General features: G+C 41.4%; 1 protein-coding gene across 2 annotated transcripts in view; it reads left to right on the top strand.

The window, feature by feature from the left end:
* KDM4A (lysine demethylase 4A) overlaps positions 1–8,369 on the top strand; it is a 31,464-nt gene extending 23,095 nt beyond the window's left edge. The window contains exons 18-22 of one of the 2 annotated variants that reach the window (XM_044442766.1): positions 1,587–1,775; positions 2,558–2,728; positions 3,381–3,500; positions 3,921–4,013; positions 5,251–8,369. In XM_044442766.1, coding sequence (XP_044298701.1) covers positions 1,587–1,775; positions 2,558–2,728; positions 3,381–3,500; positions 3,921–4,013; positions 5,251–5,391 — 714 coding nt within the window. In that variant the 3' untranslated portion in view covers positions 5,392–8,369. The other variant, XM_044442776.1, reaches the window with a different exon arrangement.
* The last annotated feature ends 8,076 nt before the right edge of the window (positions 8,370–16,445 follow it).

The raw sequence follows: 16,445 nt of genomic DNA, 5'->3' as shown, positions 1-16,445 counted from the left end.
CTTAAAGATTCTTTAAATATTTAGTGGTACAAATAGTACAAATAAAATATTTTAATGGTCTGTACAATGGTACTATTACACTAGGCCAACAGTATTCTCATATTGCAGATAAAATTTAGAAATATTAGACCTCCAAAGGCCACTGAGTGAGTTTGTAACTGGCACACCATCTGTGAACTCCTATAATTAAGCATTCTTAGCAGCATACCAATACGAATGTGGCAGTACTCTTGCAAAGTGCCAGCATGCCAAAGAAAGCACCACTTTGAGGAATTCTGGTACTCCCAGTGGATATCTTGTTTGCTAGAAGCGTATGTATTTGTGTCCTGCCCTTCTTGGTTACACGAGTGTTCTCAAATGCCAGTCTTATACTTGCTTGGCTTTAGTAATGTCATTCTGTATGTATGTATGTATGTATGTATTTATTTATTTATTTATTTAGAGTTTTTGTATGCCGTCCCATCGCTTATAGCCTCGAGACAGCTCACATGTCACATACTTACAGACAACTCCTGTTCAAACTTAATTTGCTGGGGAACTGAAATGAATATTTTCTAGTTTCCAACTCCCTTCCTATTAACTTCTCCCCTGTATTCCTAACCTTTCTCCTATCTGCATGTATTATTATTATTATTATTATTATTATTATTATTATTATTATAACATTTCTATGCCGCCCCTTGCCGAAGCCTCGGGGCGGCTTACAACACAATAAGATACATTGAAATACAATAGAACATAATAAATACTATGCAACTTTTTTAGATTAATACTTATTGGGAATTGTAGTCCCAGAAACGTTCCTAAACAAGAGTGATCAGGGTTGCACCAAAGTGCAAAAAGCATCTTCTGGCCAGTGTTAGATTGAATGTCCCAGTTTCACTGCAACTGACTAGAACAGCTTTCTACCACCTGCTTCTTTTCAGATGTTTTGGACTTTAGCCCCCATCAGTCCTAGTCAGTGTGACTTATAGTTAGGGATGCTGGGAGTTGAGAACATTTGAAAAGCCATGTAGAATTTGGCCAAAGGTTTATCTAGTTCACACACTAGCCAGGCAACTGTCTTTAAGCAACCCAAAACATCTGGAGGGCATCTGATTGGAAAAGGCTATCAATCATTTCATGAGAGTATATGAGATACTGGGAGCACTATTCCTGGCTATTTATCGACAATTTATTGGTTGGTGGGGATGGAGAAAACAGATGGGTAAGCCAATAAAGTGGTTCCTCATCTTGCTGGCAGATCTTTTATCAATGTTTGATACAACGCAGGACTCATATAGTCAGGTAAATATAGCATGCAAATAGGTAAGACAGTAGGTAAGACACAATTGGGATTTGAGAACAGAACGACAAAAACAAAAAATCTGGGAAAAGCCTATCTGGTTCAGCATTTTATGCCTGTGACCATGTCACTCTTGTGTGATATATATTCAAATTTACCTCACAAGATCAACTGCAAAAATGTAACACTTAAAGCACATTTGAATTTGATAGGGTTGAAGTGACTGCATAGTGGTTGTTATTTTTTAGGCTTCTTGGGATCTGTTGAAACACTTCAATGGCAATGCTCACTTTGTTTACAGAAATGTGTCTTCTGCAAGAAGCGGCGGAAGAGAATTGCAGGTTGTTGTGTGCAGTGCTCTCATGGCCGCTGTCCTACATCCTTCCATGTCAGCTGTGCTCAAGCTGCTGGAGTCATGATGCAGCCAGATGATTGGCCTTTTGTGGTCTTCATTACGTGCTTCAGGCATAAGATCCCATCCCAGGCAGAGGTAAGAAATGGGGACTGCTAGGTTTCATTTAGGCTCAGGTAACTTTTTTCCCTTGGATCCATCACCCCTGAACTTCTTAACTGGATAACTGGGACCTGGACAGTGGTGTAAGTGGTCAGTTATTGAAAAACATGTATCACCACATAACATTATGCAATTTTGGAAAAAATGTGTTGTTCTGAAGCAAGATTATGGGAATATTCCTCTTTATTAATTGACAACTCCAGGCAAATTTTCTTCTCATACTATTAAAAAAACCCACACTGGAAGCAGCCTTCCATAAGGTTGGGGATAATGTTGAGGGGCTAAACTATCCAAGCTTGGGTTCTGTGTATATGTCCTGATTATAGCTCCTGTGGCAATTAAAACAAATCAGGCTCAAACTGGTCTGGAACAATGTTGTGTAAAAGGAAGTGGGAAGGGTGAGAAAGGACAGGAATGTTTCATTCTGGTCCTTGAATTGCAAGAATGTTCTTATCTGTTCTGAGAGTTGTAGCTGCCAGAAAGTACAAGAATGCTGAAGCTGCTGCTTTCCTCTGTAACTACTGAATTATTTCAGTTATCTGGCTTATCAAGAAATGTTTAAACTGATATGCTATATAAATACTGTGTGATTTCTCTACCAGGATGGGGTTTTCCTGACTGCCTAGCATGTTACTGTAGTCATCTGTCCCTCCCTAAACAGCTGTTTCTGCTTTACTGGTAATAAAGATGCCTTTAACAGATCTGTTTCAAAACACAACATGAAGATCTAGGTTTTTTCCATACTCCTCTCTCCTCAGCGAGCCAAGGCTGCTCTACAGGATCTCACTGTTGGGCAGGCAGTGATTAGCAAGCATAAGAATGGGCGTTTCTACCAATGTGAAGTGATCAGTCTGACCAAGGAAACCTTTTATGAGGTCAACTTTGATGATGGCTCCTTCAGTGATAACCTGTACCCGGAAGATATTGTGGTATGCTTTGTAATAAGGGATCTCTTCCACTAGGGGGTGTATGGTTTTAGAGGACACCTTGTTATATGCTAATATTGCTAAAGTGTCACTGCTATACTGACGTGGAACAGACTTCTAAAGACTTGAGCAAGATTCAGTAGTGTTTCATTTTGGGTTGTAGGATATGGACTCTGAACATAGCATTTGCATAACTAGACTTCTGTGTTATCAATTTTCTCCTTCCCCTCTCCTAGTTGGCCTGCTTGGTGCTTTTAGCAGCTTTTCTTAAGAAGGCCAAATAAGTCCAGGTGAAGCAACAGTGGTGGCACAAGTCTGAAACACTGAGTATATGTTTTTTCATATTGCCAGACCTTCACTTGTATTATTGATACAAAGTTTAGGTAGTAGTGGTTCCACTCCTCAGAGCTGTTCTGGCACAAGATTAAAAGCTGTATAATATAAAGGCAGGAATTCTCTGTTACAAGAATTCTGAGAAGTTTATTCCTGCTATTCCTTATCAGAGAGCTGACACTTGCCTTTTTTTCCTTCCCCTGATCTGATAAGCCTAAGCATTTAAGCATAAGTAACAGTCTTCAGGGTAGATTATGCTAGGCGTTGTTTGTTCTCCCCATTTACTGGTAGCTAATGCTTAACTTTCTCAAACTGTGGACAGAGCCGAGACTGTCTCCAGCTGGGTCCCCCAGCCGGAGGGGAAGTTGTTCAAGTGAGATGGACAGATGGTCAAGTCTATGGAGCTACATTTGTGGCCTCACATGTCATCCAAATGTACCAGGTAGGAGAACCGAGAGAAAGGAATTGAGTTTCCATCTCTTTTCTTTCTATCTTTTTGTGTGGTGCTTGTGACCTACTAACTTGGTGGACGTCCACCCTTGTTTATTTCAGAAACTTCTTTGTTATACAAATGGCACATAAAGTCTATGATGTGGTCTGGGCTGCACCGGCTCAAAACCTATAGCTGTGTTAGGGTGGGACCTGCATTGGTTGAGGTGACCATTTGAAATATAGACCTTGTTAGCATCCTCTGTACTGCAGTTAGTACATTATCCCCATTGTGACCATTATAGAATGCGTAGGTATTCCGTTCTTATTTGCTAGAAAAACAAAAGCATTCCATGCAGAGGTTCATGAACACGTGAAACATGGCATTGCTGTCTTTTTCCATCTGATAGATCTCTGGTTTTTCTGGATCTAGGTGGAATTTGAAGATGGATCCCAACTGATGGCAAAAAGGGATGATGTTTACACACTTAATGAAGAACTTCCCAAGAGGGTCAAGTCAAGGCTGGTAAGTCCTGGAGAACACAAAGTTGATTCACTGTTTTTGATGAAGTGGCTAGATAGATAGCTCATCCTTACGTGCGGAGCATCTCTTCTGTGCCTGAGATTGTTCCATCCTGGATGCCTCACGCACAGTTACATTGCAATTATTAACAAAGGTGACATATGCCTCCTGTTGAGCAATTGGGATTGTCACCCTGCAAGGTGCAATACAAACCCATAATGACATAGCACATGTTCTGAATGCAGCTGAGAACTCAGTTTTTTAAAATATTGCTTGAAGAGAACCTTCGGGCCACTAGTCAGTCTAACCAAGAGAAGTATTTAAAAGCTAGCTTGGCTTAAACAAGCTTGCTGTGCTGGCAGCTACTGTTAGGAAGAACTGTGGGTAGGGCTACATGTACTCTGTGCTTTAAAAATAGTGTATTGAGGAAATCTGAGATCTGTGACCATATTCTTAAGCAAATATTTGTGTCTTTTCTTAGATAGTTTAGTCTACTTCCATTGGTCATTGAGAAGAGCAAGAAGCTATATCAGATACTGGTGCCCTGTCCTCTTACAGGCCTATTCAGCCATCCTTTCCTCTTCTATATTACGAAATTTCATAAGGCACCTAACTATAAAAATGTGCAGGGAATGCTCACAACCATGAAGTCAATGCAGTTTTTTTAAAGAGTGATTTTTTTCAGGAAGCTGTATTGTGCACACAATACTGAAATCTGCATTTGTGCACAATACTGGAATACCCATAGCTGTGGCAATGAAAAGATCCTGAATGCACATATAAATCCTATGTATACAGGCCTAGGATGTATAATCTAATTTGACTCAACTTGTGTGTTACCTTCTAGTTAAGAAATCTATTTTCTGTTCTTTTATAAAAGTGTCTTAGTACTTCACATTTTTCTCATGTGCAGTAAAGGTATTACATATTGATGTCCTAAACTTCTTTTAGATAAACTCTTAGTGTGTGCAGTATTCAAGACTGGTATGTTCCATGAAAGGAGGTGTTGACCCCTTTTCTAATTTGTCCTAATCTTCTCAATGGGTAAGCATCCTGAATTGATTATCAGGAGCTGTCCTATAGAACTCATGGAATCATGGTTCAGCTTTTGAATTAGTTATAAACAATCTGTTGTCATTGCACTTCCTAGAAAAGAAATTGAAAAAAATTGACCTACCTCTAATGGGGAATGTGAGTGCTACTCTTGTAGGTAACAGTCTCGGTTGATCTTTTTTTCCAGTCTGTTGCTTCTGACATGCGTTTCACAGAGATCTTCACAGAGAAAGAGGTCAAACAAGAGAGAAAAAGACAAAGGGTGATAAACTCACGCTACCGTGAGGATTACATCGAGCCTGCACTGTACCGGGCCATTATGGAATAGCAGCTGGCAGCAGGATTGCAGTGACCACCTCTAGGCGGATGCTAGCACTCCAGCACAATAGAGGCCAAACAGACAGTCTTCACATCCAGGTTTTTTTTTAAAGGGAGAGATAAACTTACCTGATTCTGCACACCTTGAAGGTAGTTGTCAGATAACGGAATGGCAGACTCCAAGTGTAGAATTTGGGAGCACTTCTCTAACATCTTGAACCAGTTGGCTCAAACCAGCTTGATGGCAACACCTTTGGCAGTGAGTTGCTTTATGCAGTACAAACTGTTCTCATCCAGAGGCAAATCTTAACACCACCCCTAGGAGCAGCCTAGACAGCAGCAGTGCTACGGATGAAAACTGCCCCCCAATACTTTCTCCTGGATTAAATGTCTGGTTCTAGGAATGTTTCCTAGATCACCACGCCTGCACAAAGCTGGCAACGTTACTGGTGCTTGACAGTGAATTCCTTTTTATATTTATAATCCTGTTTTTGTCATGAGCACGCGTTTTTTCAGCATCACCTCTGAGACAGAGCCAAGTGAGCTGAAGAAGGGAGAGTGAAACTGATTAGCTCTCTTTAGTCCCAAATTCTTGAACCTTTGGTTAAGCTTTTGTCCCTATTTTATATTCAGAGACTTATTTACTCATGCGTTTAATTGTAATAGTATGTGCCTATGTAATAGGAAACTGTTTGGAGCCATTTAGCACCGTGCATTCCTCAGGCAAGAAAATCTTGGAAAGTACCTTTCATTAAGGCAATAAGAATTGCAGGGATTTTACGGACCCATTCTTCCTTGGAAGTAACAAGTTGGGCCCAGGAATACAGCAAGGTTGCCTTGGAAAATGATCGTAGTTTCCTCATGCTGGCAGTGGCTCCAGCTTGTGGAGTGTTTGAGCCCATTCAGAGTATTCATAAAACTGTTTCACAGGATTGCATTACTGGTATTTCTGTCTGGAAGCGTTAGCAGTTTCCCCCAAAACCATGCCTGTAAGAGTAGCAGGGCATGCGTGTATTTAGCCCTATGTGGGGAAAGGTCAAAAGAGTATGATTTTGCGAGGGACACTGCTTCCTTGCTATACAGTCATGGAGCAATTTCTATTCAGATGTGTTCCAGAAAAAGTGTGAAGCTGGCATTACAGCTCTAAATGTGGCATTGTCTGTGCCAATGTGCATGCCCAGATCTAGGAAGATAACTGTACTTTTACATTCACTGATTGCTCTGGCAAAGGATTTTGGGTCCTCACCCTCTATTTAGCTAGTTCTCTTGCTGCAAAGGGGGTGCTATTTACATATTTTTAGGGATGGGATACCTCGTGACCCAAAGGATTGTTGAAGGGAGAGGTAAGGCCACTGCTTCTAGATTAGCTATGCAGTATCAATTGCATCTTTATGCTAATTGGTTTGTTCTAAACTTGACCAAATTGTGTTTCAGCCTGCAAATATTAAGAACAATAAATCTTAAGGCCTTTTCTTGATTCCTGTCAGCCTCTGTTAGTTGGAATCCTGGATACATCCTGAGGCAACCCTGAACAAAAGAGTGGGTGCAAGTCTCAGTAACAGTATTGACCTATTCTGTGAATTACTGTATAGTTCGAGTAGGCCAGTCTCTGAAGCACAGCCTTTCATACCCTGGTGCCCTCCAGATGTCTTGAACTTTAGCTCCTATCAGTCCCAGCCAGCATAAGAGTGAGGAACGCTGGGTGGTGTAGACTACAATATCTGGAAGGCACCAGATTGGGGTAGCTGATGTATGAGCTGGATCTTTTCAGAAGCACAGTGTATACAGGAACATTTTTATATACTGTCTGCAGCTGATACATCTGACAAAGTGAGCATATTTTTGATGCTTTTAGTGTTAAGCAGAAGTAATTTTGGCAATATTTTCCCTCTGTCAGTATTCTTCAGATTCCCTCAGGTATGTTCTTATTGATAAACAGAGATATCCCTCCCTCCCTGGAGACGACTGCTCTCCCAGCTGGCATTTCCTGCATCCTGAGTCAAGAAGGACTGTGTGTGCTTGTACTTCTTGCTCAGCTGTGCAACCTGATACATGTTGGAACTCCTTCTGTTGGTCTGTTTTCCAGCATGGCTTGTCAGTATGTTTCAGCTCTAGGAATGGACCTTTATCTAACGATACTGAAAGTAAATCATGATCTTAAAAAACAAATGCCAAACACAGAAGACTTACGCTTTTGTCCCAAAATGTCTGAATTGAAAATGAATTCTAGAAGGCATTTATCATCAAATGTCAATGCATTGAATTGTAGCTGATTTGTGGTTCAGGGCCTGAGGATTTTTTTAAATGCATATCAGGGGCTGGGAACACCAGTGTGTCTCTGGAAATGTCTTTTCCTGTTCCATAATGTGGGTAAACATGATACCAGATTGCTACAAAATAAATGTAAATTGAAGAAATAGTGTGCAGACAATGTTTGTGAATACACACTTTGTGATGTCTAAAGATCCTGTCCAGAACTTACCAAAAGTGTTTTTTTCACTCCCAATACCCTTTTCTCTTTTGTGGGTGTGTTTATAGTTTTCTTTCAGATCAATTATATTTATTTCATCTTAGCCTATGAAATCAGTGTTAGCAAAACAAGTGTTTGTCCCCCAAAGTTCTGACTGTTTTATTTTTTATATATCTGTTGATGCAATAACTGGGGAACTCCTTCCTGTTGATGTTCTAATAGGCTCTTGGGGAGTTACTCCACTTTCTTAGCTTTTGCCCCAGTTTAAATACAGATATATGTATTGGGATGCAGTGCGCTCAACATGAACAGCAAAATTTTGTGATATAGACATGGTCTGTCATTACTGCCCTTCTCTAAAATGGACTCCGATAATTTGACATGCCTGAAGTTGTACTGATTTTGGAATGCCGATGTGAGATGGATACAATATAGGCAGCTTTATGTATTGTTTTCAACCTGATCTAGTAATATAATTTTGAACTAGAATCAAACTGATTAAATCTGATACACTTTAACTTCGAAAGCCTTGTGTCTTTAATTACACTGCTGAACCTCTATCATTTTATCAGTAGACTTGGAGTATAGCTTTTCAAACAACCAAATTTTTGTTAACTCTGCTGATTCTAGATTTAGCCCCATTGCTACAGGTAACTTTGCCTCAAGGGCCTACAACAGCTGACAGATGTGGCAGTGGTCTTCAGTGCCCTTCTGTAGGACTTGCTTAATCATTGGACAGTTAGGGCCTTTCACCCAGTTATCAGTCTTGAAAAAGGGTGTTGAGCAATGTGTTCCCCTGCTTGCAGTTTTCATTAGATTTGGATGCTTGTGTACTGGCTGCTAGAGAGACCTGCTTGCCTTCATTACTTTTACATCTGTGCCTATATCATTTCTGTTGAACAGGGCTGTAGAAAGAGAAGATAAACATGAGAGGGAAAATATATGACAAAGGTGTATTTTGCCATGGGAGAATGCATTGCTTGTAACTTTCTTGCTGCAGCCACATTTATATAGAAATAGAACTTCGGGAACGATTTTGAGTTGTTATTGCATCACTAGTTGCCTCAATGTTGTATATGCAGACCTACTAAAATATTCAAGAGTATAGATGGACTAACATTTTATGGATAGTGTTGCAGCAGTTTCAGCTCATCTTTTGCAGAAGATTTGCAAATTCCCTTTCATTTATTAAAGGTCATTGCAAAGACTGACACATGTACCATTATACATTCTGTTGCTTCCACATGTTTCCACAGGCATGGTTGCCCAAGCATAGTATTAAAGTGTGATAAAGGGTTGATCATTCCCAAAACCCTGTTTCTGTCTATCTCCAGTCTAGGATGGGGCTTATTTCCATCTCATGAAACATAGATCTACATTTAGAAACTTCAGAAATTTTGAGAACTGTTTAGGAGAGAAGGGGGAAGTACCCTTGTGCCTGGTATCTATAGCTTTGTGTTTGCTGCAGTACTCTTAGCCATGCGGTTCAGACTCCAGACCAGTCTCTGTTCTGGAAGACCTGTATTAAGTATATAGCTATATAAATGTATGTTGGTCACCCAGAATATACTCTTCTAATCAAGAATTAGTATGTGGTTTCTGCATATTTGAAATTTTTTCATCTTTCAAGTTGATATGTTTTGTTTTGGGTTTGTTTTTGTGTGGGTTTTTTTTTTTTTTTGGCTGTTTGCCCTCATTCATGCCAAGACAGTAGTGCCTAGACAGTAAAAAAGATGAAGGCTTACAAGGAAGAAGGCCTGAGCATCCTGCCTAGGGATAATCCATGCTCTGAGGATGCCTGTTCTGCTGCTTGCAGAATACAGGGAGAATTGGCAGGAGGCCTAGAAGCTGTCACTAGTTAAATACAGCATCTACCCGCTGCTTACCCAGGGTATGAGCATAAGGTCAGGCTTGTCCTCTCAGCTTGTGCGTGAGGCCCAGACAGGGCTGGAGGAAGACCTGTACAGTAACTCTCTGTGCTTCTGCTAAGGAAATTGGAGGAAAGCAAAGAAGAGCTGCTTTAGAGGTGCAAGGGGAGCTCAGGGCTGCAAAGGAGAGTGGTGTGCTAAGGATTTTATTTTTATTTTTTTTTAAAGAATCTGTTTTTGTTTGCTGGCACTTGGCATTGAGGAGCAGGTGGGGAGTAGCTTAGGAAAGCCCTAGCCTTTTCACCTGATGACTTTAAGTTACTGTGGACCCCAAAACAGGCCGGGATAGCACTCCATATAAAGCAAATAATTGATCAGTGTATTGGGGTGGAATTACTGAGTTGCGAGCAATGTCTCATTGCTTGCAAACCATAAAGAATTTAAGAGAAAAAATTGGATGGACAGATAAGCTCACAAGACAGCACATGCCAACCATTCCAGTATTCTTCAAATCCTCCCAAAGGAGACGGATGATTTTCCTCTGGGATGGTACACTTGCTTGTTTGGTTCCCTATGTTCCACTGATACATCTTTCTTACACAACACTTACAGCCTTATTGCTTCATTTCAAATTAAATGCCCAAGATGACTGCAATCAATTTTAGACATCAAAACTCCAAGCAAATGTGCATCTTCAAGGCCTCCTCATAATTACAGCATACATAGAAATAGCTTCTCTGTAGGCCCTTGGACCTTGAGATATATCTATGAAAAATGCATTTAAATTATATTAAGTATGCAATCATGCTTAAAAATGCGTGTCTTACCTGATCAAGCATGGTCTAACTAATCCTATATTTTTGGTAAGGATCCCAGCAACTACCTGTCTGTAGGTGATCTGCTAAAATTAGCTGTTGGATCCTAGTCTACCTGATTAGCAAACTAGTAAAAGTGGGTAGATGGAATGGTTACCAGGTGGATCCACAGTTGGGTATAGAATCAGACTCAGATATTGCTTAGCAATGGTATCTTCTTAAACTGGAGAAAGGTAATCAATGGGATACCACAGGACTCAGTCCTAAACCCAATGTTTTTCAACATTTTTATTAATTATTTGATGAACTTCAGGAAATGCTTATCAGATTTACTGATGATACAAAATTGGATGGGATAGCTAATACTGCAGAAGACACAAACAAAATTTGATATGATCTTGATAGGTTAAAACACTGGGATGAAATTAAGAGAAGGAAATGTAATAAGGACAAATGCCAAACTACACCTAGGATAAAGAAACCTACATGCATAGCTACAAGCATCTTACAAATGAGAAAGATCTTGGAATTGTTGTAGGTCACAAGCTGAATATGAGACAGCAACATGAATGGTTACTACATTAATAAAAGTATCACTTCCAAACAGTGTGAAGTACTAACTAGTTCCCTCTACTTTAACCTTGAGCACTACATCCAGTTCTGAGAACCATTGTTGAAGAAAGATGTAAACAAGCTGGAAATGTTTCAGAGGAGGGAAACAAAGCCCTATGAGAAGCCCTATTTAATGAACCCGGATGTTTAACCTTGACAAGAGAAAACCAAAGGCAAATATAGCACTCTTCAAGTACCTGAAAGGCTGTCACACAGAGAAGGGCCAGGATCTTTTGTGGAGGACATTGAATAACAGGCTCAAGTTACAGGAAGCCAGAATCCAGCTGAACATCAGGAAAAGATTCCTGACTTAAAGCATTATAACAGTGGAGCTGATTACCCAAGGAGCTCTCCCACAATGGAGACATTCAGGATGCAGCCAGACAGCCATCTGCTAGAGATGCTTTCAGGTGGTGTCCTGTATTGACCAGGGGTAGACTGAGGGCTCCTTGGACCCTTCCACTCTGATTCAGTGACCTTAGCTTTTATTTATTTAGAAAAATTCTATACCGTTTTATATTTTCAAAAAATCTTGAGGCAGTGTACTTGAGATAATTTTATGACTGAGTAGAGAGACGGCAGTAGCATACTAAATATTATTTGCATGTTGTCTATATATTGCAGGAGCTTCATTATTTAGTTTGTTTCTCATACTCCTGTCTGCGTTCTGACATCCTTGGAGCTAGGTTGTTTCAGCTTCCATTGGCATGATCTTCAGTGGTTGGCAGAAGTTCTGTTGTATTTCCTTCCATCCTTACAAGGTCAGAATGGGCTTTTGCCTCACAAAATCCTTCCGTACACGGCCTGATGGAACACAGCCTTCATGTGCTCTCTCCCTACATGTTTGCTTTGGAATGACTGTTTGGACCCAGTGCAAACAAGAAACCAGAGTGTACTGTGTCCTACCATGTCATTGTGTTATCTGGCAGGACACTACATCCAGCTTCACTCCACCAACACCCAAGAAATTGAGGCATTTTAAGGGTGGCTGACAAGAGAGACCCAAGTCACTTGTGCAAATCTGCAATGTTTTCTCTCTTCTTGATTATGCAAAAACCATTCCCTTGAGTAAACCTGAGATGGTCAGTCTAGGCCTGCTGTGGAGAACCAATGGCCTCCAGATAACATTTGACTAGAACTGCCATCATCTCTGGCTATTGGCCATCCTAGCTGAATGGAATTGGAGTCCAGCATCTGGAAGGCTATAGGTTTCCAACTTTCTGGAAGAGAGTCAAGGAAGGTGTTTTAGTTCTGGGGCCTTAGACTACAGTGCAGCATCTTTCTCCATTATCTCTTGTACGGCCTATTCGGCTTTGGGAAAGAGAATGCCTACTCCCATCAGCCAAGGAAGCTATAGAATCCCCTTCCCCAAGGAATGCAAGCACTGGGAGACCCAGCACCTGGGCAATTGTGGTGGTGAGCCAGGCAGTTCTGAGCAGTACAGCACAGCCAGGTAACTTTGTTAAGTCCTTGAACATTGAATAGGAAGTGCCTGCTAAGAGCTAATAAATGTTATTCTGTTCCGAGTAAGATTATGGATCAGCTCAAGGTCCTGATGGTCAGTGCCCTTGTAGTGTCTCTTTCACTAATAAATGCTTTACTTGATAAGGGTAGCCCAAAAACATGTGACAAAGGAGTGGAGCAAGTTCTCCAAAGGAGGTTCAAACTTTACCTATGACCTGTAGAATATCTTCAAGGGTGCAATCATAGGGCATTGAGAAGTGTATTTGTCATTTGTCACTGCTAAAACATGCACTTATCCATTTGGTATCAAGGGTAATTGAAATCACCCATTATTACAATGCTTCCTTTGGCAAGCTAACTTCTTGGCAATGTTTGCTCAAGGGATGTGTTGAGTGTTGCAAAAATCAGTGGAAAAAGTCCCAGAGACCCAAAAATTTCCACAGCAGCAGGCAGCGTACGGACATTATAGCCTTTCATTCATTCTAATCTCTGCTTCTAAATCTACCTATCAATCCACAGTTGAGGGAGCTGGAAGGTACCTGGGTTTATTTACTGTTCCCAGTAGAGTGTGATCATCAGTATTCCCACCCCGGAGGATGTTACAGGATGTTACACGTCGACAATTAGTACAAGGATATTGCCCCATAGTGACTTGGTCCTGCCAGAATCCTTGCATGGGGGCGGAGTGGCAGAGCACAAAGTCATTTAATTAGATTAGAGTCTGTTTGCCTGTCCCTTGGGAACGAGCACTGCAGCCTGGCAGGTTGAATGCTCCCTCCTACTACCCTGATGATGGACTTTCACCAATAGCAACAGCTCTTAAGAGCTTGGTGGATGGAATCATTAGCTGAAGTAGGCCTGGGAAAGTATGTGGTTCCTGCAGTGATTGCTGAAACACCAATCACAGAATCTTGCAGTTTCTCCCTTCCTCAAAATGCTCCCATCCAATTAGGTTTTTTAAAAGTCTCTACTGGTGTCAGTGGAGCCTGAATGCAGCACAGTAGGGCAATTTTTGAAAGGAGGTGGATGCCGAGGTCTCTTCTCCCTGCTTCTATTCGGTTTGGAAAAAGCTTTCCACTGAAGTCAGTGGAACCTTTTATTCAAGCTGATATCCAGTGCACGAGGGCTATATTTTGAAAGGAGGCTTGTAGCTCTGAAGAGGAATTAACCTGTCCTTTTCTTGCAGCAAGGCTGAACCCATCACCGACCAAATCAAGCCTGGGGCAGGGAGGTTTCCTAGCTTGCCTTGCATCACTCTGCCTATATTCCTGCACTGGTGCAAGCTTTCTAACAACCCAACTATTCTTCATACATTTTCCCCTAACTTGGTGTACTCCAGATGTGTTGGGCTACAACACTGATTATGTTAATCTTTCCTATTGTGCAGAGCACAAATTATTAGCTATGTGTACTCTGTACCAATAAAATTTATTATTTGGAACTTTAAAGGCCGGTTCTGTCGTTTAAAGGTAGGAATGACCAGCTTCTCACCAGGAAGGAGGTACACAAGAATCCCCAACCAAGCAGCTTGACCATGCTGTGCTGTCTGTGTTAAGGATGTATTAAGGGTATTTGTTTTAGAGACCCTTGTTCATCACTTCACGTGGGATGCTTGGCAGGTGCGGTTGGAACTTCCTAGGCTGCTAAGCACTGCACAAATGGCACTTTGAATCTACTGAGCAGCTGGCATGAAGTAATACAATCCCCCAAAGGTTCCTAGGGCAACTGTTTGTTTGGTAATGGAAAGGGACCTGGGCAAGCTTAAGGGTGGGTGGTATGTTGGTGCTTACAGCCAAAGTGGCTAAAGGTAGCACAGGATGCCACCCAGTTGTCCAGCATACCTAAAGTGCTAAACTGGGGTTACCACAGGACTTCTGAGGCAACCTCTCATTTTTTAATGGGGTTTTTGGCAGGTCAGAAGTTGACATCTTGCTCCAGTTAAGTATGTATGTGTGTGTATATATATATATATATTTCAATTCATATCCTGCCTTTTACCTACAAAGGGCTCAAGGCAGCTTACATCATTCTCCTCCTCCATCTTATCCCCACAAGAACAACCCTGTGAGGTAGGTTGGGCTGAGAGTCTGTGACTGGCCCAAAGTCACCCAGTTGGCTCCATGGCTGAGCGGGGACTAGAACCCAGGTCGTCTGAGTCCCAGTCCCATGCTCTTAACCACTACACCACACCGGCTCTCTAAAAGTACCACATTTGCTGTCCAGAATGCAAAGATACTGTGGTTGCCAGGTAACTGCTCCACTTTTTCCTGCCAATATCCCCCAAATATCCATACAGATGAACAGAAATGTGATGGTGATGGATATCAGTTAAATACAGGGGTTCAGGCTTGACTTCTGTCCCTTAACTTTGTAGAGTGTGAGGAATGTACATGGGGAACATGGCACATGGAGGGGTGTGAGTCAAAATGATTAAGAAGCACCAGCTACCTAGCAACAGTCTCCCTTTCATGGGCACCTTTTGCTTAAATGCCAGGAACATCAGATATACTTTATTGTCCTGGAGCAATAACACCAAACCATCCTGCACTCTGCAGACAGTAGTACAGTCGATTCAGAGCTGGAGTGTATTTTGCTGCTGCTAAACTATAGAGGCATCACAATTTCATAGGTGAGAGCAGGTTAGACCAAAACAATCTGTCCTTGCAACGTAACTTGCTCCATATTGGATTGGACGGACAACATCTCTCTACAACAAGGGGAACTGGGGAGAATTTGTAGATGCAGCTACTGTGGGAGTTTTTGCCTGCCCTGTTTTTCAGTTTTTTTATTTTATAATTTGGGGACATGAGTTTTCTGCTGTGGGTTTGCAGTTAAGCCCTTCCTCCCTGAAGAGCTCCCAGTTTAATGGATGCTGTTTCATGAATGAAGTCATCTCGCCACTGGGGATATTTTTAGGTCACCATCTATTAGTGCACAAGCATAGAAATCAGACCCTGTGCTGTCGGCAGTCTTTCTGTATCACCAGTTTAGGATGGCAAAGCAGTTTTGGTGGTCCATTGCTAAGGCACATACCTGAGAACCCATCTGAGGTCAGGGAGCAATACTTGGAGGCAGGAGAATGATGCTTTTTTGGGGTGAGTGGGGAGTTTGCTTTGAAAAGCAACCCTTTGGGCTCAGAAGAGAGATTGTACTGCAGGAGGAGTATTACCTACAATATATGTATGCATAAGATTCAAGAACTGCCAAATAGCTGCTTTTGATGTTAAGGTAATATCTTTCAATATCCAGCACAGACAATCGTGCTGTGATATAAATGTATTCTATGCATCTTGGCTGCAAACATGAAACTGATCAGATTTGTACAGACAGGTTTGTGAAGGCAAATGCGAATTTATGTAGAAAATGCGCTGCTACAGTAGGCACGTGGTGGGCACATGCTATTTGGGCTGCAGCTGGCTTATCTGCAAACACTTGTCCAAATTTTTAAAATGTCACTGATGCTATCTGAAAGAACAATCTGCAAAACAGCCTGCGTTAGAAAGCACTGACACCTTGAAGAGGCATGAATGCTTTTGGTTGGGGGCAGGGGACGCACTCATGCAATGATAAGAGTAGAAATAATGTCTTGGCTACATATGGCTACGCTCCATAATTGGCTAGAGTGCTCTATTCAGCTTTCTCTCTCCACTTCACCACTCTGGTCTCCAGCCAAAGCTAAATTCTAATCAATCAATTCCAGTGAGATCATCACTTGTATAAAATGCTCCCCACTGCAATAAATAGGTCTTTAAAATGATTATTTCCCCCAAATCAGTCTTGCCTATGGGTCCAGACAAGATGCTGGAAAACCCATCTCCTGCAAGATTTCTTTTAA

Source organism: Varanus komodoensis, unplaced genomic scaffold, assembly GCF_004798865.1.
Source record: "Varanus komodoensis strain SLA01 unplaced genomic scaffold, ASM479886v1 scaffold1, whole genome shotgun sequence".
NCBI lineage: Eukaryota > Metazoa > Chordata > Lepidosauria > Squamata > Varanidae > Varanus > Varanus komodoensis.
Note: the sequence above shows the minus strand (reverse complement) of the source record. Positions and strands in the feature narration are given on the sequence as shown.